The following is a 27,420-nucleotide window of genomic DNA, read 5'->3' on the forward strand; positions in this document are numbered from 1 at the left end:
GGAGGCTGGAAGTCCAAGATCAAGGTATTGGCAGGGTAAGTTCCTTCCAGAGGCTCTGGTTTCTGGTGGCTGCTGGCAATCCTGGGGGCTGCTTAGCATGTAGCTGCATCACTCCAATCTTGGCCTTCATCATCACATGGCCACTTTACCTCTGTCTCTGTCTCTACATCACCTTCTTATTAGGACACAAATAATTGGATTTAGGGTCTACCCTAATCCAGTCTGACCTCATCTTAACTAATTACATCTTCAAAGAACCAATTTCCAAATAAGGTCACGTTCTGAGGTCCCAGATGATCATGAATTTGGGGAAGATGCTATTCATTCCATTACAGTAGTCTACATACAAAAATCAGCCAATGTAATACACCACATTACCAGAATGAAGGGGGGAAAAACACATGATCATCTCAATTGATACAGAAAAGGCCTCTGAAAATCCAATACACTTTCATGATAAAACCATTCAACAAACTAATGGAGGGGAATTTTCTTAACCTGATAAGGGCATGTATGAAAAACCCTCAGCTAATATACCCAGTGGTGAAAGACTGAAAGCTTTCCCCTTAAGATTAGGAACAAAACAAGGATTCCTGCTTTCACCACTTCTATTCAACATGGTCCTAGAGAGTAAGTACCCTGCTGGGTGCTAGATGGGATTCTGCCAGATTCATGAATTGCCTAATAAAGCCAATTAGATCTTCAAAAAAAAAAAGCAAAACATGGTACTTGAGGTTCTTGCCAGGGCATTAGGCAAGAAGAAATAAAACACATGCAGACTGGAAAGTAAGAAGCAAAACTCTCTCTACTTGCAGATGACATGATACATATAGAAGAGCTAATGGGAACTTGGACAGATAACTATCCTTGTCTGGTTCCTAGACACATACACCACTATAGTTAACATCATTCTAGACGTGCAGTTTGGTGTCCTGCTCCTGTCTCCTCTGCATGGGATAAAATATAATGCACTGCCCTTGCTCTATTGGATGTTTAGAGATTGCCTCTGTGAATGTAGCTTTTCTCATTTTTTTTTCTTTTTTTATTTCCTGGGGACAGTACTACAGTGGTGACAGGAAGTACGCAGAGATGGAGAAAGACTGACAGGGGTCACTAATCCGCCAGGCGTGGGGAGCAAGGGGAGCTAATTAAGGGTGACTCCCCATGGTAGGCTGACAAATGCCGCCTTCCCCCCTCCCCTCAAAGATATCCACACCAAATCCCCAGCAACTGTGAATGTGACTTTTTTTTGGGAAAAAAATAGGACTTTGCAGATGTGATGAAGGTTCTTGAGATGAAGTGAGAATACGTGGTTACCTTGGGTGGCCCTAAATGCCATCCCAAGTGCCTCTGGAAGAGAGAGGAGGAGAAGAGCCAGAGATACAATGAGGGGGCGGCCGTGGGAAGGCAGGGGCAGTGACTGGATCTCCCCGGAAGCCTTGAGAAGGAGCACAGTGCTGCCAGATCCCCGAACTGTGCGAGAATAAATGTGTGCTGTTTTAAGCCGCCAAGTCTGTGGTCATTGGTTCAGCAACTCAGGAAGCTCACGCGCTGCCCATCTTTCTCCCCACCCTGGTCCTCTCCCAGCTTCCCCTACCCAGTAGCTGACACCACCACTCACTGCCAGGCCAGACCCCGGAGCAGGGTGGGGCTAGCCTCTCAGCATCCTATACTGATACACCTAGCACTGTGCATTCTCCTCACCCAATTTCAATCCTTACGCAGCCCTCTACATGAGAGACTGTCACCTCCCCTGTTACAGAAGAGGCTTCTGGAGAGGTTAAGTAACTTGCTCAGGGTTCTATCGAGCACTAAGTGGCAGAGCAGGGAGGAAACCCCACATGTAACTGAACACAAAGCTGAGGGTGCTCACTACCCTGTCTCTTAGGCTGCTCTGGATACACTGAGGTTTTGTTACCTGGGAGACAGCCAAGAGGGGATGCCAACCAGGCGACGGGATGGAAATCCCATCTGGATCTCAGGAGGGATCAGAGCAGGATAGAAACTTGGGTGGCAAACTGAACACATATGGAGTGTTGAGAATCAGGGCACTGGAGGAGATAGCCCAGCGAGATTGGGCAAAGGAGAAAAGAGGACCCCAGACTGGGTTCCAGGCGTGCTGCCATCTGCCAGTTGGGAAGAGGGAGAGGAAGCAGTGAAGGAGGCTGGGCCAGCCAGGGTGCAGAGAGGGAGTGGTCCAGGGCAGAGATGTCATGAGAATCGAGAGAATGGGGCCATCCACTCCGGGTCAGTAACAGAGATGGCGAACTTGACCCGAAAGCTTTCTCTGGGACAGGCACCCACGCAACCTTCACATCCACTCCAGGAAGGAGGTGTGCTGCCACTCCCAGTTCAGATGAGGCGATCGTGGTCTAGAGAGATACAGTAACTGCCCACGGTCAGGTACAAACACCCACGCTGCCTCTACGCTCCTGCAGAGCACGCTGGACGCCCCCCGCCCATCCGCCTCACGGTGGGGGCTGCTTGGCAGTTTGTGCGCCTGGCCCATGGCAGGCACGTGCCTCAAGGGCCATGGGCGCAACTGACGGCTTGTTTGCTCTTTGAAGTAGGAGGGAAGGGATCCTCCCGAGAGTAGAACGGGGGACGCAAGACGTTGGCTCTCTGGAGGTTGTGGTCAACGATGGAATCATCAGTGAGCAAAGAAGGGGCACAAGCAGCCAAGAGAAACAAAGACCCCCAAGCACTGCTTAGGGGGACACTGCAGGGGAACCCTCAGACACCCCCCCTCTTGCCATTCTCGTGCATGACATGCTCTGGCACACCACTGAAGGGGTCCCGTGCTGTCTAGAATGCCGTGCCCGTCTCTTCCCGCTGATCATCCAGGGCCAGCTCAAATGTCACCTCTTCTGTGAAGCCTCGCCCAGTGGCACGAGCTCCCCTGGAACACTGAGCTGACACCTCCTACGTGTAGCCTTGTCTGTCCTGGTGTTTCCCCCAGCACCTTGTCCCTAGTACATGCTCACTGCATGTTTATTACCTGAGCGTCAGGTAGGCATGCGATGGTAAGGGCTGTCCCCACCATCCTCATACCTGAAATTCCTTGTGGAGGGGTCAGGACTCTGACTGCCAGAGGCCTGCCTGCAGGACCACACTCTCAGCAAGTCATTTGTGGGAAACAGAAATGACGCCGTTCAGAGCCCTTCCCATTGGAAAGAGGGTACTGGAGGCTTGACCACACAGTCTGGGCCTCTTCAGCTGGTGGGGATCAGATGGGAGCTGGGTGCAGATGGCAACTTTGTGTATCTGCCTTGTTTCACATAGCTGACTCCAATCTAACAGAACTTCAGGCAGGTATGAATTAATCAAGTAATCACCATAGTTCACAGGTTAAAGGGACTTCCAAGGGCCTCAGGATCCTTTCATTAAAATACTTACTAGATTCTCTAGGCGATCATTCTCTTTCTGGGTCTTTACTTAATTAGTTCAGCAGACAGGATTGTGGAGGGGCAATGAGACGACAGGATTCCCGAGGGCTAGGGACCCAGGAGGCCCAGCTGTGGGCTACACCGCAAGAGTTCGCCTTCACTGGGCTATTTGAACGGCATGATGATTTACAAACAGTACAGAAGAAAAACTTCTGCAGCAGTATCGATAATGTACCTTGTTGGTGCTGGCGACCTTGTTTTGCCGGGCATCAAAGATGATGAGTTTGTGAGCCTGCGCATTAGCATCCATTATCGTTTGCAAGTACTTCTCATCTTCCTTGCAGCGTTTATCATTGGGACCCACAAGTGGCTGGCTGCAACGGGTAATTGTTGCCTGACTTTCTGGATGAATCCAAGACAACACCTAGTGTTTGAAAGCCATAAATATTAGTATGGTCCTAAAATAATATGTGCTCTAATAACCAGGTAGTGAAAACAAGTTCCCTTCTCAAGCACAGCTGCTGCTGCATATTTTCCTCAAAGGGGAGGAGTCAGCCTGAGGACAGCGTGATAGTGGCCCTGGGACTCAATGTTTGGGTCAGGCTGAAAGAAGTCTGACTAAATGAGCTCTAAGAATCCCCGTCTACCTTTAAAATTCTATGATTCTAAGAAAACCAGAGACTAAGTCAAACTATGACTGACATCAAGCCCCATTTCTATTTGATTGACTAGTTTTATTTTGTTTCCTAATTTAAAAACACCTTTGGATCTCAACAGTGGCATACGTGGCCATATGAGTACAAAGTAAATATACAGTCTCTTAATGAAATCTAAAGCTAAGCCCCCAAACCTCCCATTTTCCTCCAGCAGCCAAGTGACTCAGGGTTATACCAGAGCACAAACTCGGGTCTCAAAAACGTTCGCTCCCTGCTTCACTGTGGTGATAGAATCCTGGGTGTACACATATATCCAAACTCATCAGATTGTATCCATTAAACACATAGAGTTTTTTTTATATATCAACAAAGCTGTTTAAAAAACTTCACCCCCGGCTGGCTGCTGTCTACTTTTGCAATGGTGCCCCTTCCAGTATAGGTAGAGCCTTGCACTCAGTATCTAAGAAAGAATGCATTTTCTCGAGGATGATTCACTAATTTTTTTCTGTCTTGCTTTTTTCCATATTAGATCGAATACAGTATACATTTATATCTAAATGACAATGTTTATTACTTACCGGGATTCTGCCTTTTGCTCGAAACGCTGCCACTTTTGAAAGGTCGTCATCTTTTACACTAGTTGGCACGACAATGATGGTGGGGTAGGTGTCACAGAGCTCATAATTACTGTTTACTTTGGATATTTTCCAACTCTCATTTGGCAAGCCCTGCAGGGTGTCAGAGGAAAGTCAGGGGGTGGAGAGGAGCACACTTTTACACTTTCAAAAAGTACTAAGCATGAACCACATCCATTTCTTCTTTTCTTTTCTTTTTTTTTCAAAAATTTACTTATTTATTAATTTTTTTGGCCATGGCATGTGGGATCTTAGTTCCCCGACCAGGGATCAAACCTGAGCCCCCTGCAGTGGAAGCGCGGAGTCTTAACCACTTGACCGCTAGGGAAGTCCCCATTTCTTATTTTCTACTAAAATCCATTTGTAATTCATTGTTCATTGCTACTTAAAAGTTTAAATATACATTTATTTAATATAACCCATTTCCTACCTAACTCATTAAAAAAAACCTAATGAAGCATAATTTCCAAACATACTAAAACATGAAAATTGTATACTTGAATCCCAGTCGTATGCAATTCTTGTCACGTTTTCTATAACAAATGAGCATAGTGCTGTTCTTAAAAATACCCATGGAAGTCATTTAGAGAAGCAGAAAGTTCTTAAAAATGTCTAAAATAAGGAATATAAAATAACCATACCAAATATAAGGTGCAGGCAAGGAGTAAATGTCATGAAAATAATGTCTTATTGGAATATCTTCAAACTAACAATGCACTAAAGAGCTTCTAGGTATAGGAACACCTCATCAGACTGATGTAGCCATGCCATATACTTAAAATCTAACTTAAACCATTGGTTTTGATCCTTACTCATCAATTTGCTACCAGAATATCTAATAAAAACCATCTGGCTGGTTTGGTTTGTCAACCCCCGTCCCTGTACTCCACTTGCACTCTGGAAAAAGGAAGAACAAACAGTGCCATAACCAAAGGTTTGGTATGGGGAGAACGGACATCCAGAGCTGAAGAACCCACAAGCTAGGTGAGTTACACCCATGGACAACTTGTTTCAAAAGGTTTTTTTCTCCACTACATTTCTACCCTTTTAGGAAAAAGATGCTCAACCTATTATTTTCCGATTGATAAGCAACACACTTTACCTGTCTTTTATATTCAGATACTGGATCATAAACTTTCCATCCATTCACTGGAAATTTTTCTTTATAGTTGAATGCAAAGAGTGTCTGGATACAAAACCACAAAATATATATGTCAGCATTTCTTTGCTATGTCATATGCCCACTATTAAAGCTTTTCATTCAGTTATGAGATGAATGTATTAAGATTCCTACTTTAACCTGTAAATTTTGAAGCAACAAGTTGGCAGTTTTCTTCATCCTACACAGAACTTACATATTTTAAATATTCTAATATTAGTTACCAAAGAGAGAAAAGAGATAAAGGAAACCTCTGGAAGAAAGAATAGTTAAACATGAAATTTTTAGACCTCCACAAAGGCATTCAGACCCACACATAAAAAGATTTATTTTGGTGTACTTACCTGCCCATTGGAAAGAGGAAATGCATGTTTGTTGAGGTTTTCAAATATCCCTAGTTTACTCTGTTCTTCTTGTTTATAAGCAAGTCGCAAGTTCCTCATATCCTGTTAAACAATTAGCAAAACTCGTTTATTCAACATGTATTGAGTACCTATGAAGTAGACACCACCCTATGAAGAGATAAATAAAATATTTTTATTCATTTCTCATGAAATATAGTCGGCCCTCCTTATCTGCAGGCTCCACATCCACAGATTCAACCAAGCACAGATCGAAAACACAGGGGGAAAATGTTCCAGAAAGTTCCAAAACACAAAACATGAATTAGCAGACTGCCAACAGCTACCTACATAGCATTGACATTGTATTAGGTATTATAAATAATCTAGAGATAATTTAAAGTACACAGGAGGATGTGCGTAGGCTCTATACAAATACTAATACCATTTTATATAAGGGGACTTAAGCGCCCAAGATTTTGGTATTTGCTGGGGGGAGGGGGGTGTCCTGTAACCAATCACCAGTGGATACCGAGGCAATTCGCAAAGCACCTCCAACAAGATAATAAAAGATTAAGTGAGGAAATTGGAACAAAGGGGATGTGTTGGGGAAAAACCTCATCAGATGGAACCAAGAATAAGGTTAGGACATAAAAGACATGCCATCAAGTCCTGTGCACTTACTTGCTAAAGGCGTGCCATAGAATCAATCAGTTGTGGGCTTTAAGCTGCTAAAAGAGTCAATTACGGAATTCACACCATCCATCAAATAGAAATGCGACAGAGGTTTCTCCTCTGAACTCAAAGCAAGGACTCTGTGTCATGTATGGCCCTCAGTGACTTCCTTACAGAAAGTATAATGCTGTTTCTCAAGATCAGTTTCTGAAAGCACCCTGCCATGCGAGCTGCCAGCCCAAAGCTCAAGTGGAAGTTGTCAGGAGCAATGCCAACAAGGTGGCTCTGACAGTGCAGTTTCTTCCTGGGACTGATCTGAGCACTACCCCCTGACCTTTCTAAACCTACGTTGTTAGCTAAACACAAAAATCTCATTCTTATTTAACCTTACATCAAATTTGAAAATAAATATGACCACAAACAAATTAAACCAAGAGCAACTGGGGAAGTGAGGAAGTTATTGTTGTGATATTATTTCTAACAGTGAAAAAATGGAAATACTAACCTAAATGTCCAATCAATAAACAGGATCTGGCTAGAGATTACTACAAGCAACTCTATGCCAATAAAATGGACAACCTGGAAGAAATGGACAAATTCTTAGAAATGTACAACCTTCTGAGACTGAACCAGGAAGAAATAGAAAATATTAACAGACCAATCAGAAGCACTGAAATTGAAACCATGATTAAAACTCTTCCAACAAACAGAAGCCCAGGACCAGGGGGCTTCCCAGGCGAATTCTATCAAACATTTAGAGAAGAGCTAACACCTATCCTTCTCAAACTCTTCCAAATTATAGCAGAGGGAGGAACGCTCCCAAACTCATTCTACGAGGCCACCATCACCCTGATACCAAAACCAGACAAAGATGTCATAAAGAAAGAAAACTACAGGCCAATATCACTGATGAACATAGATGCAAAAATCCTCAACAAAATACCAGCAAACAGAATCCAACAGCACATTAAAAGGATCATACGCCACGATCAAGTGGGGTTTATTCCAGGAATGCAAGGATTCTTCAATATACACAAATCAATCAATGTGATACACCATATTAACAAATTGAAGGAGAAAAACCATATGATCATCTCAATAGGTGCAGAGAAAGCTTTCAACAAAATTCAACACCCATGTATGATAAAAATTCTCCAGAAAGTAGACACAGAAGAAACTTACCTCAACATAATAAAGGCCATATATGACAAACCCACAGCCAACATCATCCTCAGTGGTGAAAAACTGAAACCATTCCCACTAAGATCAGGAACAAGACAAGGTTGCCCTCTCTCACCACTCTTATTCAACATAGTTTTGGAAGTTTTAGCCACAGCAATCAGAGAAGAAAAGGAAATAAAAGGAATCCAAATGGGAAAAGAAGAAGTAAAGCTGTCACTGTTTGCAGATGACATGATACTATACATAGAGAATCCTAAAGATGCTACCAGAAAACTACTAGAGCTAATCAATGAATTTGGTAAAGTAGCAGGCTACAAAATTAATGCACAGAAATCTCTAGCATTCCTATACACTAATGATGAAAAATCTGAAAGAGAAATTAAGAAAACACTCCCATTTACCACTGCAACAAAAAGAATAAAGTATCTAGGAATAAACCTACCTAAGGAGACAAAAGACCTGTATGCAGAAAATTATAAGACACTGATGAAAGAAATTAAAGATGATACAAATAGATGGAGAGATATACCATGGTCTTGGATCGGAAGAATCAACATTGTGAAAATGACTCTACTACCCAAAGCAATCTACAGATTCAATGCAATCCCTATCAAACTACCACTGGCATTTTTCACAGAACTAGAACAAAAATTTTCACAATTTGTATGGAAACACAAAAGACCCCGAATAGCCAAAGCAATCTTGAGAACGAAAAATGTAGCTGGAGGAATGAGGCTCCCTGACTTCAGACTATACTACAAAGCTACAGTAATCAAGACAGTATGGTACTGGCACAAAAACAGAAATATAGATCAATGGAACAGGATAGAAAGCCCAGAGATAAACCCACACACATATGGTCACCTTATCTTTGATAAAGGAGGCAAGAATATACAGTGGAGAAAAGACAGCCTCTTCAATAAGTGGTGCTGGGAAAACTGGACAGTTACATGTAAAAGAATGAAATTAGAACACTCCCTAACCCCATACACAAAAATAAACTCAAAATGGATTAAAGACCTAAATGTAAGGCCAGACACCATCAAACTCTTAGGGGAAAACACAGGCAGAACACTCTATGAATAAATCACAGGAAGATCCTTTTTGACCCACCTCCTAGAGAAATGGAAATAAAAACAAAAATAAACAAATGGGACCTAATGAAACTTCAAAGCTTTTGCACAGCAAAGGAAACCATAAACAAGACCAAAAGACAACCCTCAGAATGGGAGAATATATTTGCAAATGAAGCAACTGACAAAGGATTAATCTCTAAACTTTACAAGCAGCTCATGCAGCTCAATATCAAAAAAACAAACAACCCAATCCAAAAATGGGCAGAAGACCTAAAGAGACATTTCTCCAAAGAAGATATACATATTGCCAACAAACACATGAAAGAATGCTCAATATCATTAATCATTAGAGAAATGCAAGTCAAAACTACAACGAGATATCATCTCACACCAGTCAGAATGGCCATCATCAAAAAATCTACAAACAATAAATGCTAGAGAGGGTGTGGAGAAAAGGGGACCCTCTTGCACTGTTGGTGGGAATGTAAATTGATACAGCCACTATGTAGAACAGTATGGAGGTTCCTTTAAAAACTAAAAATAGAACTACCATATGACCCAGCAATCCCACTACTGGGTATATACCCTGAGAAAAACAGAATTCAAAGAGTCATGTACCACAATGTTCACTGCAGCTCTATTTACAATAGCCAGGACATGGAAGCAACCTAAGTGTCCGTCAACAGATGAATGGATAAAGAAGACGTGGCACGTATATACAATGGAATATTACTCAGCCATAAAGAGAAACGAAATTGAATTATTTGTAGTGAGGTGGATGGACCTAGAGTCTGTCATACAGAGTGAAGTAAGTCAGAAAGAGAAAAACAAATACTGTATGCTAACACATATATATAGAATCTGAAAAAAAAATGGTCATGAAGAACCTAGGGGCAAGATGGAAATAAAGACACAGACCTAATAGAGAATGGACTTGAGGATACAGGGAGGGGGAAGTGTAGGCTGGGACAAAGTGAGAGAGTGGTATGGATATATATACACTACCAAACGTAAAATAGATAGCTAGTGGGAAGCAGCCACATAGCACAGGGACATCAGATCGGTGCTTTGTGACCACCTAGAGGGGTGGGATAGGGCGGGTGGGAGGGAGGGAGACGCAAGAGGGAAGAGATATAGGGATATATGTATATGTATAACTGATTCATTTTGTTATAAAGCGGAAACTAACCCACCATTGTAAAGCAATTATACTCCAGTAAAGATGTTAAAATAAACAAACAAACAAATAAATAAATAAACAGGGTCTGGCTAAATGTACTATGTAGTACCACTAATGGAATACTACAGAGCTGTTAAAAACAAGAAGCAGCTTGTTATATACTGCTCTTAAGGGGACACAAGATACATGGTTAAGTGGGGGAAAAAGGGGGCAGGACAGTGTATATAATATACAACCATTCACATTTTCAAATACATACTTGTGTGCATAGACCATCTGTGGAAACTTGTAATGGTGGGTGCCTGCAAGAAGCAGATCAGGGTGGCTGGGTGTTGGGTGGAGGGAAACTTACTTTTTACTACACACAGTTTTTGTACTTTTTGAATTGCATATCACCTGTTTAAGCATGGCCCTGGTAATTCTAGGCCGGAAAACATTTTAAAGCAGCTATTAGCAAAAACTCACCCCAGCCACAAGAAATACCATAGGGAAACAGCCACAGGACATCTGCCTAAGTAACATTAAGTTCCTGCTGTGCCCTCCCTCCAAGCTACTGTGGCTACACACGTGCCAGCTCACTGACTGAGCTGACTTGCTATTTAGGATTGCTCAGAGGGAAAGGCATTACAAGCAAAGGAAACAGCATGTGTGAAACCCCAGGAGTTTGTGTGGGGTGGAGATTGGGGGGGTACAAGGCAAGTGTGCACAACTCTAGGAACAAGGGGAGGGAGCTGTCGAGGGAAGGAAGTCCGGCTCACGCCGTGGGGTCTCCGTAAGTTTTTCCTCCAGCCCGAGGGTAATGGGCAGCTAGGTAGGGAAATGACCTGTTCCAGAATTGCAGAATTGATCAAACCCCCGCTCTGGTTTCAGTTCTGCAACGGCTTCGCACTGCTCTGCGTGCGGCACCCTGGACTAAGAATCAGGACAGCAGTGATTGGTCCTAGGGGAGGACTGCCGTGTGGTGCCCAAGGTGAGCCTAGTCAGCCAGCAGATTCCCGACCTGGCACAGTAAAGGGTTATTTGAAAAAGTGGATTCAACTGCAGTCTAGGGCCAACCAGAGGAAGGTCTCCTCAGAGATTTGATCAAAGCAAACAGACTGGCAGGAATCTAATCCAAACCCCAAGTTGGGAAGGGACCTTGATGATGCTGTAGGCAGGATCTCTTGCCTGGTATTTCAGGTGGGTTTGTTAATACACTGTATTCCATGAGGCAAAGTCATTGGGAATAAAACATCAGTTAAGGTGTTTCTTAAACTACTAGTCCTCATCAAAGCTGTCACACAAATTTTACTTAACCCCTTGGAGGAAGGGGCGAAAACCAAAAATAAGCATGGCTCAGGTGCAAATTCCAACATAGCCAAGAAACTTAACTGTGTTTTTAATCACAGAATTTATGAATATTGTTGTCCCTTTAGGAAGTCTCTGACTGAAGACTAGTCTTATCACTACAAACTGGAAAAAATATTGATCTCTGCTTTCCACTTGACTTCTCTGAAATGTAACAAATATCGTCACCGCCTAGGTTACAGGTCCATGTTAATTAGAACACTTCAATGGAAAAGAAGCGGTTTACTTCAACGGCTTATATAATGGTCTGAATTGGCTGATGAAAGGTTGAAGAGGTCTGGGTCCTGAAAACATCTGAGTCACTAATGTCCGAATTACTCTTACTCTTACTCAAAGGCTGTGAAAAAGTTCCAAGCTAGCCGCCCCCTCTAAGTTTCCCTCGTGTCTGGACCGTACCTTGCACATGATCTCTATGCCACAAGAGTTGTCTCCATGGCTCTGCGCTCCAATCTTCTCAACTCTGCTGATCACTCCCAGGGGGACATCGAGGACGAAATGCGGGTCCTGGGTTCACAAATGAACATGAATGCCAATCAGTGTCGGCTAACACAGCTTTCCCATTTTAAGTCTTCGCTGGCTTAAAACACCTTTGCTTACTTCACATTTCCTCTTGGTCCTGGCTAAGACACCGAAGTCTGATTTATAACCTGCTTTGTGAAGTAGACGTTGAGACTACAGTTAAACAACCCCCTCACCCCCAGTGCAGGTGAAAGTGCTACTTTAACAGCCTTTTTTTTTTTAAGATACAAAATCTGCTTGCAAATGCGCACATCTTAAAACTGACCCTCTGTTTCTCTCAGGGTGATGGGATTTCAGGCTACTATTTACTGTCTTCTTTATTGTTTACTTTCTTCTGCAGTTTTTTAAAAAAAATAAAACACACTTTTAAATACTCACTCTCTCTACATTCTTGAAGTACATCTTAAAGTCTGTCACTGTCAGGGTGCCACTCACTGCTCCCACAAATGGGCAGATATACATGACATCTTTCACTGAAAGAAAAACCCCAAAATATCATCTACTGCCATTGACTTGTGTCAATAAATCTTAACATGAGTTTCCAAATATATAAATTTGTGATTCCAGTTTTCTAGGAATTTAAATTCTTTCATTACTTTAAATAAAGGCATAGATGGATAGTCTTTTAATAAAATTCCATTTTTTAAAACAAAATTTTGATTTGCTACTTGAGGTTTTAAGTAAAAGGCCTCATAATAAGTTACATTTTGTAATTTTTTTCCAAGTGGTTCACATTTTCCGTGAGTGATAAATTAATCACATTCAAAAACACATTAATTAAACTCTGAAGAACCTGGGCTACCATTTCATAAATCACTGCTAATGAAAACTAACTAAAGCTAAACACTGTTCCCTGATGCACCTCCAAAGAAACTGCTTTACAGATGACAAAAAACAAAACCACATCAATGAAGTGGGAAAAGACTGCTTCAAATTCTTCATCAGCTTCCATATCAATTTTATTTTCGTAATGTTAATAGCAATATCTTTCACATCAAAATCAACAACATATATGACTCCTATGAATGTTAAGAAGCTCACGCCTATCACAAAGATACCACATCTTCCCAATCTTCCCAAAGTGCTGTTCCATTGAAATGGCAGGAATGGACACAGCTACAGATGAGTCCGACGGGATGAATAATGGTACTAAAGATGTCATTCAGCCAAATTCTCAAAATGCTTGCATAAACTTTTCTGTAACTCATTATATACCGAGCAGCTCCTATTGTTGGGGTTCTGGGTATAACTGGACAAGGTTCCTGCCTACAAGGTGACCCGTGAGAGACACTACACAGAAAATTACCATATAGCCTAATAAATGCTATCAGAACCATGTGGACTCAATGTGATAAGAGCTCAGAAAAGGAATGACTTAACTCAGCAGGGAAGTGGGGGAGGGGAAGGGAGGAGAGATCAGTGAGTTGCCAGAGGTTAGTGTGGCTGGGTCAAAGGGTGCACGAGGATGATGGGACACGAAGCCAGAGAAGACTTGTTCATGAGTGTTCATAGCAGTTTTATTTGTAATAGTCAAACAGCAGAAACAACGTAAGAGTCCATCAATAGATGAATGGATAAGCACACTGTGGTGTGTCCACACAGTGGAGTACTACACAGCGATGAAAAGGCATGACTGCTGACCCATGGCACTGACAATATGGAAGACTATCACAATAATTATGCAGAATGGGATAAGTAGACAGAAGAACATACTCAATGATTCCATTTCTATAAAACTCTAGAAAATATCAACTAGGCTACAGTGCCTGGGGAAGGGGGAGAAGGCACGGGAGAGAGGGATATAAAGGGGCCTAAGGAAACTTCTGGGGGCTGATGGGTATGTTCATTATCTTGACTGTGATGATCATTTCCCAGGTGTATAAATGTGTCAAAACTATTCACGTTCACTTTAAATCTGTGCAGTCTGTTGTCCGGAGAAGAAGAGGCATGACATAATTAGCTCTGCATTGTAGTCACATTGTTCCCAGAGCAGCACGGAGGCAGGGCTAGAAACGCTCGCAGAGGAGGAAAGCCCAGAGAGGCCAGAGGAGCACCAGAATGAAGTTCCAGAAGCCAAAGATAAAAACAGTTTCAAAATTCAGGTCGGGCTGAACAGAGTCCAGCAGGAGTAGTTGTTTGGAGGTCCTGATAGGAGAGCCCAGCTTCTCCAACACAAGATGACCGTGTTCTGAGACCTGGCACGTGCCTTTGGGAGAGAGCCATGAGGGAAGAAGGTGACACTCGGCCTCACAAACCAGGCCGTCCAACCTAACCCTGGCTATCGCGAGGTGAAGAGGCCATAGCCGGCTGCCCACCCCTCCAGCCCCGGCAGTCCGCCTCAGGCCGTTGCCCTTACAATCCAGGGTGGTGACACATGCCCTTTTCCTGCACTAAAATTGTACTTTCTGGACTCTTATAAGCCACCAAAATGTCTTTGCCAAGTTCTCAAAACTGTCATTAAAAGTATGATATGGATCGCCTGTCAATACGTTTTCCTTATAGTGAAGCCTTCCAACAAAGCAGCAAACTGACATTACTGTGAGAGTCTCATCAGCCTTCAGTTCATGGGGAAAAGCTGGACCCCTCTTCTGTTGGTACTGCCACCTAAGACTCGCTCGGAGCTTAAACAGATCCTCTACAGTCCCTTATCTCTTAAGGCCATGATGACATTAATAAGAATGACTAGGTCTAGTCCATCTGTCTCCTAATTAAATTGGTCTGGCTGATCTCCAGCACATATATCATCTGTGCTTGCGAGTAAAGTGCCATTTCATTTTATGGATCTCTATAAGCAAAGTGTACTTGTGAAACTTACCAATGGCCTTGATTGATTCTCCTGGGAAAAGGGGCGCCTCTTCCATCTGTGCCAGCTTATTTCCATCCCTTAGAGCCTGGCAAGAAACCAAACAGGAGTAAATCTCACTTTCCAACTGTAGACCTGGGAAGAATGGTACTGTTCTGCGCTCTTGCTACGAGGCTACAGAAGCGTGCAAGATGTATGCCCCCCTCCCCGTACAAGACAGTTTCAAAGCTCAGCATCACAGGACACCATGCTGCATAGTCTAGCAAATTGTTACACATATTTAAAGTTCACAGTTAGAAAGCATTAATACAGAAATGGCTTGACGTGACAGATAGATACTGTGATCATGACACAGACAGCTATTACAAGGTGCCTCCAGAATTTGGAAATAAGGTCAAAAAAGGTTACCTTCTGAGCGTGAAACTAATACAAATAAAATCAACATTAGATGCAGATGCTTAGTTAGCTGTAGAAATGGCCCAGCTATGAGACTGCGTGGGAAACCCCAAAGCCTAAATAACAAGAAACCAGGGAGGGGTCTCTTACTAAGGAAAGCCCTAGGCTTCTGCATTGCAGCCCAGCTACCTGCTTCTGCACAAAGCGTACAGGTGGGACGGGCGAGTGGGCCTGTCAGTGTGTATCCCATTCAGGCCAAAAGAATGCGCCCTCATCTGGCAGACAAGAGTACTTCACCCACTCCTGTGGAGCAGGGTGTGTTCATCAGGCTTCTCCGAAGTCAGTTCACTCTGTGCCGATTCCACGCTCACCAAGCAAATTGCTAATGAGGTATCAGGGTTCCTGCTACAATGCCACTAGGAAAAGGATGTCTTGGATGGCTGGAAAGATACATGCCCACATTTCTAAATGTCCAGATCTGCACTGTGGCCCAGTAGCTAGTCTCTTGCAAGCTTGGTTGGATAGTACCAGATAACTCAGGGGAGCTGAGAAAATGGTGATCTTGAACTACAATGCTGGGGACCAGAGCCTGAACTTGGTGCCTATTCCAAGGTACTGCCACCCTGTGAGATGCTGCCAAGGAAACTGGTCACTTTCTCCTGGGCATCTCTGACATAACGTGTCACGAATAAGAATAAGGTGTTCAAAACCCCAGCAATTCCCAAGCTGTGTTTCATAGAGCATTAAATTCCCAAGAGATGTGAACAGGACTTTTGGGGAAAAGTTTGGGAAATGCTGGGTTAAAGGAAACAAGTTTAGCTAGGTTTTTTTTTGCTTTTTTTTTTTTGTGAGGCAAGGCTTTAGCATGTTAATGCATGCCAAATTGGCCAGAGGGCGCTGGAGTATGCTGCATTTCCCCTACCTAGTCCATCAGGGGCTTTCTCCAAAAAATACCTGTTAACATCAGGAGGTCTCTAGTGTTCAGCGGAAAACAGATTAGACAGTACTAAGTTTTCAGCATAATTTTGTGAAGCAAAATATTAAAAATTGATATCTTTTATAATTCTAATCAAAATTATTGAAAATTCAAAATAATTATTTTTCAGTTATAAGCATATTTCAATATATTTTATAAAGGGACTTAAAGGTCCATTTAAAAACACTATATATAGTAGGCTCATCCAATTTTATAAAATAAAGAAGGGAAAATGTCAAAATATAAAGAGCAAACTCAATGCTAAATGTTGGTCAAGGTATGTCCATTCGGGGAGGGCACAAAATGACACAGTCCACCCTCCTCCTCAAGATACACAGTTAAAATCATACAGATTAGTGTTCATGGTTCCCGTAAGCAATTTTATTCAGTTTAAATTTTTAGCCCAGATTGGTTTTTATTTTTCAATTTTTTTAACATCTTTATTAGAGTATAGTTGCTTTACAATGGTGTGTTAGTTTTCAGATTGGTTTTTAAGACACTTCTCAATCAACATTTTTAGGGACACAGAGAACTGTTAAAGGGGACACGGAGAAGTGTCTGTGGATGCATTCATACTCACACCTGATTTGGAAATACATCTTTGACACAATAAAGCATAAACCAATATTTATACTTTTAAATGTCCAGTTTTAGAAACACTAAAAAAATCAACAATCTTAATAGAAGCCTTTTTTTGAAAGTCTGCTTTCTTTAATTTATTGCCTAAACTAGTGACTATTTTTATAATTTAGTTACAAAGTCAGAAAGCTATTTTAATCAATATTCAAGTTTTAAATAACTTCAAATGTTACACTGTTAAAGCTTATTTTAATGGGTAAATATTATCATGTAGACTTAAATTCCTTAGCTGATATTTAAAAATAAATGGGAATAGGTTATTTTGAAATATATTTACTAAAGCAAGCTGTTCTAATCAACTGAATCTGGAAGAGGTGAGGGGAAGTCTGATTCACTTTAAGCTTTATAGCAAGTCATGTCAAACACTTTAAAGTCCTCAACCCGGGACTAACTAATAAAATGTCGTAGATGGGAGGCGCAGTGATTGGGACCATTTTGAGAAGGTACAAGGCTCTCAAGATAGAGGCTGGAGATCAAAGGTTTCTCTTCTCTTCTGATAATCATGTTAAATCTGGCTTGAAATACTACTTGTGCAATTATATGAAGCATGAACGTGTTGGTGAGACAGAGTGAGACAAACCTCTCACTAATAATTAAATCTGGGACGTGTTTTAAGTGATGAAAAAGCAACTATCAGAATAAAACAAATCAATTGATCCTACTGCTTCAGATATCCCCATAAAAGGTTCGCTGTGTACAGGAAAGACATTCAGCTTTAGCATAGGAATTTGAGAGGAGAATGGCTATTAAAGGCTCACTGTTTTGCGAGTACAGTAGATTCCCTCTATAAAGCTGGTGTTAGGAGATAGCACTCACACTTGTGCTATATTAAGCTTTAACTGCAACTTCCAAGTTGCACAGGACATGATTTGACCCTTGATTTATCCAACCCATGTACAGCAAATCAAAGAAGGAATGTCCTTATGGATAAAATGTGTCTCGTGAACACACCCAGCCCTCTTGGTGCTTTTGCTCAAGGTGTTGCCCAGTTGAGGAATTCTCTCTGATGATCTCATCCCAACCCTGTGCCGGCAACCCGGAAGGAAGGTCCAGCTGAAGGCCCATCAACTCCCTGGCCTCTCCACTACTCTCTCCTCCTCCTGAACCTAAGGCTGCTGGGTGGATAGTTTCTGTAACAGCCGCCTGCCAAAAGCAGTGCTTTTCAAACTGGCTCTTCAGGGTGCTCCCAGGGTCACCAAAGGAGGGTGGGCTGGGCAAAGGCACAACTGAGCACAGGGAATTTGTCATGCTTCCCTAGAGCAGCTCTTCTAGAGGTTTCATACATAAGCTTTGGGGAAAATTCTGCTGCTTTAAAAAACTCCTGAGAGTCCAGAGGTACTGAGCAAAGAGTAAGCACTCAAGAAACCTAGATGAATGATTTTTTTTCTTCTATAAAATACATGGACTCATTCCACAAACACCTACAGTGTGCCAGGCGCTGTGCTGGGTACAGACCTTGCAAATTTGAATAAAGCAAAATTTGCACCCTTGAGGAGCACCCTTGGCGTATGCATCTGTCCCCTCTAAGTCTTTGTGGAGGCACTTCAGAATCCTGTCATGACTGAGGCTCATTAACCTCATCAGTAAATCTACCTGGGAAAACCAAGAAGCAGAGATGAACAAATTTCTGGTTGACAAAATGTTGGATAAACCAATTTTTGCAAATAATGTCATAATGGAATCTACCAAACTTGGACAGGAGAGTACTACTATAGTGGAAAAAGCATTTGCTGATTGTCTAGAGATCTAGTATGAAATGGCTTCTAAATACACGATCTGTAACTACAAACAGATGAACACGTAGAACTTGCCACCTGATCAGCTTCAGCTTCAGAAGGGTAGCCCTTGTGTTCTTCCTGAATCTCCTGCACAGCACCAGGTGCATGGACAAGAAAAGGCAAAGAGGGGAAAGAGAAACACGTGCAAACAGACAGGTGAAAGGACGGAAGTTCTTTTTTAAAGAGACAGTAAGCATGTAAAGTCGACACACCTTTCACGGCTTTGCATATCCCAACATTTTCCCCCTTGGAGTTAAAGAAAGAATGTGTAGGCCATCTATAGCATCCTCAGCCTAAAATGGAGTATCTATTCTGTGTTTGTGTTGGGGTAGAAAAATTAAAAGCAAACAAACATCATGGGTTTCAAAGAATGTACTGTCTTTTTAAAATCAAGCAATACTGCAGCATACAGCCAAGAAACAAAATAACAGACACATAAATAACATGCTCATAGAAAATAAAACATACCACAGAGGGCAAAGAACAAAATCAAGCCAAAATACAAAGGCAGTTCATAGACATGTGTTTTAAAAAGGAACTATTATGCTGTCCAGGGGTCAACACCACTGGAATTAACAACATTTCCACACACATGTGCATGCGCATATCACATGCTGGGGTCATACATATGCAGATACATACATATACTCTGTTACTTATTGCTAATTAAATATTGTGATTTATGACTCAAAACCGTATTAAATCTTTCTAATTACAGTATCAACGTGCTTCGAAGAAAAGCATCACATATCTTTATCTAAATTTTTTCCAATCCCTTTACATGTATACTCTTCTTAATTTAATTTCTTTATGGAATCAGTTTTTGAAACTCTAAAAACTTGGACTTTTAGTTTAGCAGGTGGTATAATGAGCATGAATATTGAAGATGACAAGATTATAACACCTTTTAAAAGTTGTATCAAGTCTCTGAGGCTGAAAATATTAAAATTTAGCATCAATATATTTTTCCTTCAAGAAACTTTGGTTCTAATGACTACATTTCTTTAAGAGGCAATCAGTGAAGAAGTAGCAAAGCTTTAAAAGAATTTACTCTTTCCCACCTTTCATTTTTGTCAATACAATAAAATAGCTACTTAAAATATTTTTATACCTTATCATCAGATTGAATTTAGTACACAGTTGGTACTGCTACCCTTCAGAGCAGGACAATTTTTAAATGCAGCCAGGTTTTTTAAATTTTACATTCTTTTTTTAAATACAAAGAAAACGGAATCATTCTTTGATAAAAATTTTAAAAACAGAAGAATGAATGACTAAACAACAACAACAACAAAAACCCCACAGCATTTCAAAGTCCATGCAAGTGTAAAGCCAAACACTAATATTTAACAATGTGAATCAGTGAAAAAAAAATGATTCCCATGAGCAAAAGAAAACATGATAAAAACAAAATTAAACAAAGAAAAACCAACTAGAATAACAAGAATTTGATTTAACCTGCTTATTTTTGTACTACTTCATTGGCTTCAATAAGATTAAAACTTTAAAACTGAAGTCATGAAATGATTCTGTCAAAATCCACATTGTTTTCATTTAATGGAAATAGGTTAATTTTCAACATCTGATACTCAGGTTTAAATGCATGCACATTACCAATCTTTGTCTTGCTTTATGAATATTCTGAAATAAAGGGAAGGAAAATCATGAGGAAACTATAAACTATAATCTACTAGCTGTAACAGCTACCTCTATATTTTAAGAAATACTAAATGGGGCTGATTTTGCTAAATTTATCTTCAAGATTAGCACTTCTGCTTCTGGGATTCAGCATGCAAACAGGAAATCTTACTTGATCTTGTAATCAAGACTTGAAATCTTACTTAGATCTCCTACTCAGGAAGGAGGACAACTGACCACTTTGTTGTTGTTCTTGTTGTTGTTATTAAATACTTCATGACAAACGAGGTTAAATTAAGAAGACTCTGTAGGCCTAGCCTTATAAACCCGGTGCCATGAATACCCATTTGGTCAGAATTCATGTAACACAACAGAAGTCAGTATTGCACAGTGGTAACAATTTTAGCATCCTGCCCTCACACACATTGGCTTTTTCTGCACATAGAAACATTGTAACAAATAAAGCATTTCTAGTGAACACTGAAAGCTATGACACAGCAGAGCAAACTGATCTGAGTGACTCATAAAATCAGTGAGAAGGCAAAGGACGCTAAATAGACTGTGTTCGATAAAGCACAGAAACACACAAGGAGGAGGCCCATGTGCCGAAAGCCAAATATCCTTACCCTTATATCAGGCCTCCTGAAAACCTGTCAGTTAAAACACAGAACATCATCATCAAGGACACGTCACTATTGACCTGTGAAAGATGCCATTAAGTTCGCCAGCCCATGCCCTAAGAAACATCATAATACTCCAAATAAAACCGAGCAGATCGATCCTAACACATTTGCCCTCTAAGTTCCATTCGATATCCAATCAATCCTAACACATTTGTCCTATAATTTGCAGGCAAGTCTATGACTTGGAGAAACTTATAGCCCTTAGGCTACAACAAACGACATTATTTTAAACACAAACCCCTTCTGTCAAGGGCTATTACAAGACAGTGTGAACAGGCCGTGTGTGAAAAATTCATTTGTGTGTCTGTTTGGAATACTGAACGCATTTTCCGCATAGAAACAATGATATAAAAAGGCGGTTCTGCTCCCAAACCAGCCCACAGAAACAAAACAAAACCGAACCAAGAAACCACAAAAGCGCCCACAGCTGGCGCAGAGCACAGCTCAGCCACAGCGTTAATGGGACCATAAAGCCTAGTTAAGCACAAATCTGAATCTGGTTTCTATAGGAATTCTATTTCCAATTCGCACTTGGGACTCCAGAATTAAACTCCCCGATGCGGCCGCCCCACAGGGAGAAGGTGCCCGTCCCTTACACCAGCCCAGCCCCGCTGCATGGGGAAGGGGTGGCCTCAGCTGGGAAAGGGTAGCTGGTGGGGAGGGGAGGGGGGCAGCCTCTGTGCAAGGAAAGCCAAGCTTTACTAAATTGGGACACTGATTTTAGAGAGGTCATTCCTGTGACTCCTATTTGAACGTGCAGCTTGAGCGTTCGGGGAAACAGCCCAGAGAACGGATGGAACTTTTGAAAAGTGAATAGTGCTAAAAGTCTGAGGAAGACATGAATCATCTGTTCCCCACTCTCGAGTCTGAAATCTGATCATTGTTACATACGATAAACACTGTAGTTTCTATGGAAAACAGATCACTTAAAAAAATCACTGTAGGTTCTTATTAGCTTTATAGGTTTTACTCAGAAAAGAAGACCACATGAATACGAGAATATAGAGTTCATCATTGTTACCATTAAAAGAAAATACACGGGCTTCCCTGGTGGCGCAGTGGTTGAGAGTCCGCCTGCGGATGCAGGGGACATGGGCTCGTGCCCCGGTCCGGGAAGATCCCACATGCCGCGGAGTAGCTGGGCCCGTGAGCCATGGCCGCTGAGCTTGCGCGTCTGGAGCCTGTGCTCCGCAACGGGAGAGGCCACAGCAGTGAGAGGCCCGCGTACCGCAAAAAGAAAAAAAAAATACTCTTTGAAGTAGAAAAGGTATCTGAATTAAGGGATGCTGTAGCTCAAAGGGAATTAAAGCCCAGAAGTTCCTAATATAGAGTACTTAGACTAAGAAGCTTAAACCTAGCTCTTTTTTTTTGAGGGGGTGGTGGTGATGCATATGTTTATCATCTTAATTGTGGTGCTTGTTTCACACATGGGCACCGATCAGAACTTATCAATCTGTACACTTTAAATATGTGCAGTTTATCATTTGTTAATTACAACAGGATAGTACAAAATAAATAAAGTGCATGCTTATGTTAATACAAAACTCAAAATGGGACATACGTGGTAATAAAGTCAAAATAGTCTCCCCTGCCAAGCTTCATCTGTCAGTGCTAACCACGTTTAGCGAGACTTTGTTTAGTTCTGAGGGTTGTGCCTCCGTAACCAGGAGTATGCCCACACCACTACTTCTTGATTTGTCAGCTTTAAACAGTACCTAGTGACCTAGCTACATGAGAAAACATGCTTTCTCAAACTACTCCCTCCCTCTTCCCAATCTCTGCTGATTGAAATTGTAATTTTTAGTTTTTTATCGTTGTCCTTCTGCAGCAGCTGCATCATTTTTTAAAAAGCTCATGAAATAATGTTTCAGTGGCAGGCACTCTTCTAAGAACCTTGTATATACTAACTCATTTCATTCTCAGAACAACCTTGTGAGATAAAAATTATTATTGGCCCCATTTTTTGATGAGAAAACCAAGGCACAGTTAAGTAATCTGGCCAAGTTCAAGGTTTCAGAGCAAGTACTTATACCCAGAGAGTCTACTACACCGCCTCAGCCTAGCACCGCTGTAATTAACCCACATTAACTAAAGCCTTCAAATGTTCATCTGCTTTCTCTTAACTCCCTCAAGGGTGGACGAAGAAAGCAACACCACGACCTCTTCCCTCGCATCTCCTTGCTCCCTCCAAACCTCTGCTCCAACGGGGTATTATTTTCACTTTTGTTCTGTAACTGCAATTAATTTTGTAATGTTTTGTCTATAAAGTGACAGTAACAATTGACAACTAGAAAGCAGCATTCACAAGCAGCATAATTGGGCCTTAGATGTAGGAGATATACCGCTGTCAACATGCATTTTGCTACTGGAAGGAGAAACTAAATCAAAAGGAAAGGGGCAGGATGATCATCTGCTTTGCCACTCACACAATTCTTCACCTGCTGTATGTAAGTCCTCGCTACTCTTGGTCGGAGGCCGGAAAGGTCAATGGAGGTCACCTGAGTTGAAACCCATGTGTTTCTGCTTTATAGTTTTCCTCTCTCCTGAAATAAGCCATTTCCGGCGCACAGAGAGGTTCGTTTCCTTTTTCTTGAATCTGAATCTGCTCGAAGCCAGAGAGCGGTGGTTTGAAGTCAGGCGGCCTGGGGCCAGCTCTCACCGGCAGACTTGGGGCCTCCATGTGCCTGCACTTGGCCTCAGCTTCTACACGTACAAAAGGAAACGAGTCTACGAATGGCTGCGAGGTCCTGACCAGCCCTCAAACCCTAGGAGTCATTTAAACTTCATTGGAAGACTTCAGAAAACATCTCCCCAACCTAAACTTGGTGGGGGGCAAATAGGCCTCCAGTGCTGACAGCCCTCGAGAACTCAGACAGCCACACAGGCTGTATCATTCTTTATATTCTTTATTATACAATGAACTGGTAAACCTCAGTGTGTACCTGAGTTCTGTCAGTTTTCCTAGCAAATGATCGGACTCAAGGAGGGACTTGTGGGAACCCCCGATTTGTAGCCAAGCTAAGCAGAAGTTGTGGGTAACCTGGGTACCCACTACTTGAAACTGGCATCTGAAGTGAGAACTTCTGTGGGACTGAGCCCTTAACCTGTGGGGTGTGCACTAACTCTGGTAGTATCAGAATCGAATTGAATTGGAGAACACTTAGCTGGTTGTGGAGAATTCATCAGTGTGGGGGAAAACTCACACATGTGGTGTCACAAGTGCTCTAAGAGGGTGGGGATTCAAACCCAAGCTGACTTGGTTTTAGTGCCCATGCTCTTCATCTCCATACAGGCCCACCTAAACCTGTTCCCTTTCTGAGGAGGCTGACAAATGCCCTCAAGGCTTAATGCCCAGAATGCCCTGTACTGTATTTTTTGGAGTCTCTTTTCTATGAATTCCACGCAGCCCAACCCAGCCCCGCTCCTGCACATTAGGTGCTCACATCACATTTATGGAAGTGGACCGGCATTCAGCAATTACAATACACTCCTATTGTAGTCATTTTTACATATCATATACATTTTCATAGAGTAATAGCATACAGTAAATGAGCACTGTATGCATTTCATACACATGCTGCCCTTTTAAATACATTAAACCTCTGCTGTAACACCCACTATACAGATGAGGACACTTGAGGCTCAGCAAGGTAAAGTAACTTGTTGGGCAGCTAGTCAGTCAGGTACAGGGCTGGACTCAAGGCAAAGTGCCCCGACTCCAAATTTTATGATCTTTTTGATAAACCATATGATTCTAAGTGAAATAAATATCAGTTTTGTTTTTTTTTTATAAATGAGTTATCTTTGGGCTTACGCCTCTAAGAGGCTTCTTTTCATGAAAAGATTGTAATAGTGGAGTAAAAACACCACTGTTCTCTGTTTTAGGCATAAAGTCTATAAAGTAATTCTGCTTTAGCAATCAGACCACTACAAAATGAGTTAAACGGTTTGACTTGTTGGGTCAGGAGATCGCTCCGCTTGCTGCAGGAGCCTCAGTAAGGAGGAGTCTGCGCAACTTATTCCTCACCACCAGCTGCAGCCAGAGGCCAAGGACAGGCCAATACAAATCTCATCCAGTCATCCAAATACAACCCTGGTCTTTCGGAAAAAAGCCACACCTGAACCTGGCCTGACTCTTTTTGTCAAACCCTAGCCTGAAACAATCATTCTCCACTCTCTAAAGCCCTCCAGGAAATGTGACCAATGAGCCGTCCAATGAAGCGTGCTGGCCCTAACTGCCATGTACAAAAGGGATGAGCATACTTGCAATTGAACTAGTACAGGATAATTGCTGATACCCTTTTCAGTAACCAGATTCTAACATCTTTATTCACATAACTATAAGCTCCATTTAAATAATACTTCTGATATAACATGAGTTGTTAGAAATATTAATCAAAATTTATTCTACATGCAATATAAAGTCGTTGAGCAGTCTGTAAAAATCTTGACTTTTTAAAAATTAAATTTCTAATTTTGAGATAACTGTTGATTCACAAGTGGTTGTGGGAATAAGAGATTCCATGTACAGTGTACCATGTCACCAAATTTCCCCAATGGTGGCATATTATAAAACTATAGAACAATACCAGAACAAGGACCCTGACACTGACACAGCCAAGATGCAGAACAATTTCCTCACCACCTAATGTTGCCCTTTTATAGCCACATCCACTTCCCTCCCAGCCCCTCCCCTTCTTAGCCCCTGGCAATCACTAATCTGTTCTCTATTTCTCTAATTTTGTCATTTGAAGACTGTTACACAAATGAAATCATACAGTATGTGATCTCTTGGGAGTGGCATTTTCTACTCAGTGTAATTCCCTTAAGATTTAGCCAATTCTTTTCTCTGTCCTCTCTATTCTGCTGTTGAACCCATCCACTGAGGGTTTGGTGGTTTGTTTGGTTTCGTTTTTTGTTTCTTTATCATATTTTTCAGTTTTTAAATTTCCATTTGGTTCTTATCTCATATTTTCTTGCTGAAACTTTCCTGTTTCTTGTCTCTCACTTTCTACGTCTTCATTGTTTCAAGCATATCTGTAATTGTTTATTGAAGCAGTTTTATGATGGCTTCTTTAAAATCTTTTTCACGTAATTCTAACATCTGTCATCTTGGTTTTGGCATCTACTGATTCTCTTTTTTCATTCAGTTTGAGATCTTTCTGGCTCTTGGTATGATGAGTGATTTTCAGTGGAAATCTGGTCATTTTGAATACTGTAAGAGTGTGGGTCTTATGTAACCCTTCTGTTGTAGCTGCTTTCTCTGCCGCTGCTCCAGGAGAAGAGGGGCAGTGAGCACTGCCTCATTACAGCCAGGTGTGGGTACAAGTCCAGGTTCCCCTCTTGGCCAACGCTGCCATCCAAGAACACGGGTCTCCTAGTTACTTCTGGGTCGGGGTGAGAGCTCTAGCTCCCAGTTAGGCTTCTGCCCATACCTGCCCAGCTGGCAGTGGCAGGAGCACTCATGACTGATACCACTGTAACCACAGTGGAGGTGTGGCCTCCTTGCCAGTGGGCAGCAGTGAAAGTCCTGACTCTCCACCAGGCCTCTGACACCACAGCTGCAGGGGTCACTGTGCCTTGCTACAGCCTGGCAACAGTGGAATCTAGGCTCCCCGCTTGGCCTTGCTGGCGGGGTGGGTGTGGGGCCAGAGTACAGTGGTTAGTGTCTAAAAGTTTTCTTTCTACTCGGGTGCCCCCTTCCTGTCCTTTGGCTAGAGAGACTAGGCTTTTCTTGTCTGTACCCGTTGGCATTTCTGGGTTGCTGGCTTCTTCAGCAACAAGTCTGGGTTACATATGGCAAAAACATAACCCAGGGATAGCACCACCCTGTCGTTCCTTAGGTCCCTAACTAGTCTGCTTTCTTCTCTCTACCTTTCAAGGCATTCTTACGTCTATTTTATAGATAATGTCCAGGGTTTTTATTTGTACTGAGAGTGAAAAATAAGAAAAAAGTACATCTGCTCCATCTTTCCAGAAGCAGAAGCCCAAATCTTGATATTTTTAAGAAATAATTCTACTCCACAAGTAATCCTGAGAGATAGGATAGTACTTTGACATTACAGTGGTTACAAACTGGAGGCCTATTGCTCCAACAGGCAGTAGCAGGGTTGTTTTTGTAATTTAATTGTTTTTAGGGGGACATGCTGCAGTCTCCAGTTCTCCACAGCCATGTCTGTTTAGCTTGTTAGCTATACCCTGTAGACATCTGTGTTTGCAAACTCTGATTTAATAAACAGATCACGAGGCCAAGCTATTAACAGTGGACTATGGTCATGGATTTGAAAAGATCGTGCTCAAGCTTCCCTCCTTCTAGACTAGTACTAAATTTAAGAAGTATTGGGCTTCCCT

The 27,420-nt window shown here is 41.9% G+C and overlaps 1 protein-coding gene across 3 annotated transcripts in view; it reads right to left on the minus strand.

The window, feature by feature from the left end:
- The window catches only part of MTMR1 (myotubularin related protein 1), a 72,325-nt gene that overhangs the window by 32,870 nt on the left and 12,035 nt on the right, over positions 1–27,420 (minus strand). For 2 of the 3 annotated variants that reach the window (XM_060088126.1, XM_060088127.1), the window contains 7 exons: positions 14,972–15,047; positions 12,535–12,629; positions 12,034–12,141; positions 6,181–6,282; positions 5,780–5,863; positions 4,621–4,770; positions 3,622–3,810 (listed from right to left, as the gene is read on the minus strand). In XM_060088126.1, coding sequence (XP_059944109.1) covers positions 3,622–3,810; positions 4,621–4,770; positions 5,780–5,863; positions 6,181–6,282; positions 12,034–12,141; positions 12,535–12,629; positions 14,972–15,047 — 804 coding nt within the window. Of the gene's footprint in view, positions 1–3,621; positions 3,811–4,620; positions 4,771–5,779; positions 5,864–6,180; positions 6,283–12,033; positions 12,142–12,534; positions 12,630–14,971; positions 15,048–21,012; positions 21,037–27,420 lie in introns of all 3 variants that reach the window. The other variant, XM_060088125.1, reaches the window with a different exon arrangement.

The sequence above is a fragment of the Mesoplodon densirostris genome, chromosome X (genome assembly GCF_025265405.1).
Source record: "Mesoplodon densirostris isolate mMesDen1 chromosome X, mMesDen1 primary haplotype, whole genome shotgun sequence".
In the NCBI taxonomy this organism is placed as follows: domain Eukaryota; kingdom Metazoa; phylum Chordata; class Mammalia; order Artiodactyla; family Ziphiidae; genus Mesoplodon; species Mesoplodon densirostris.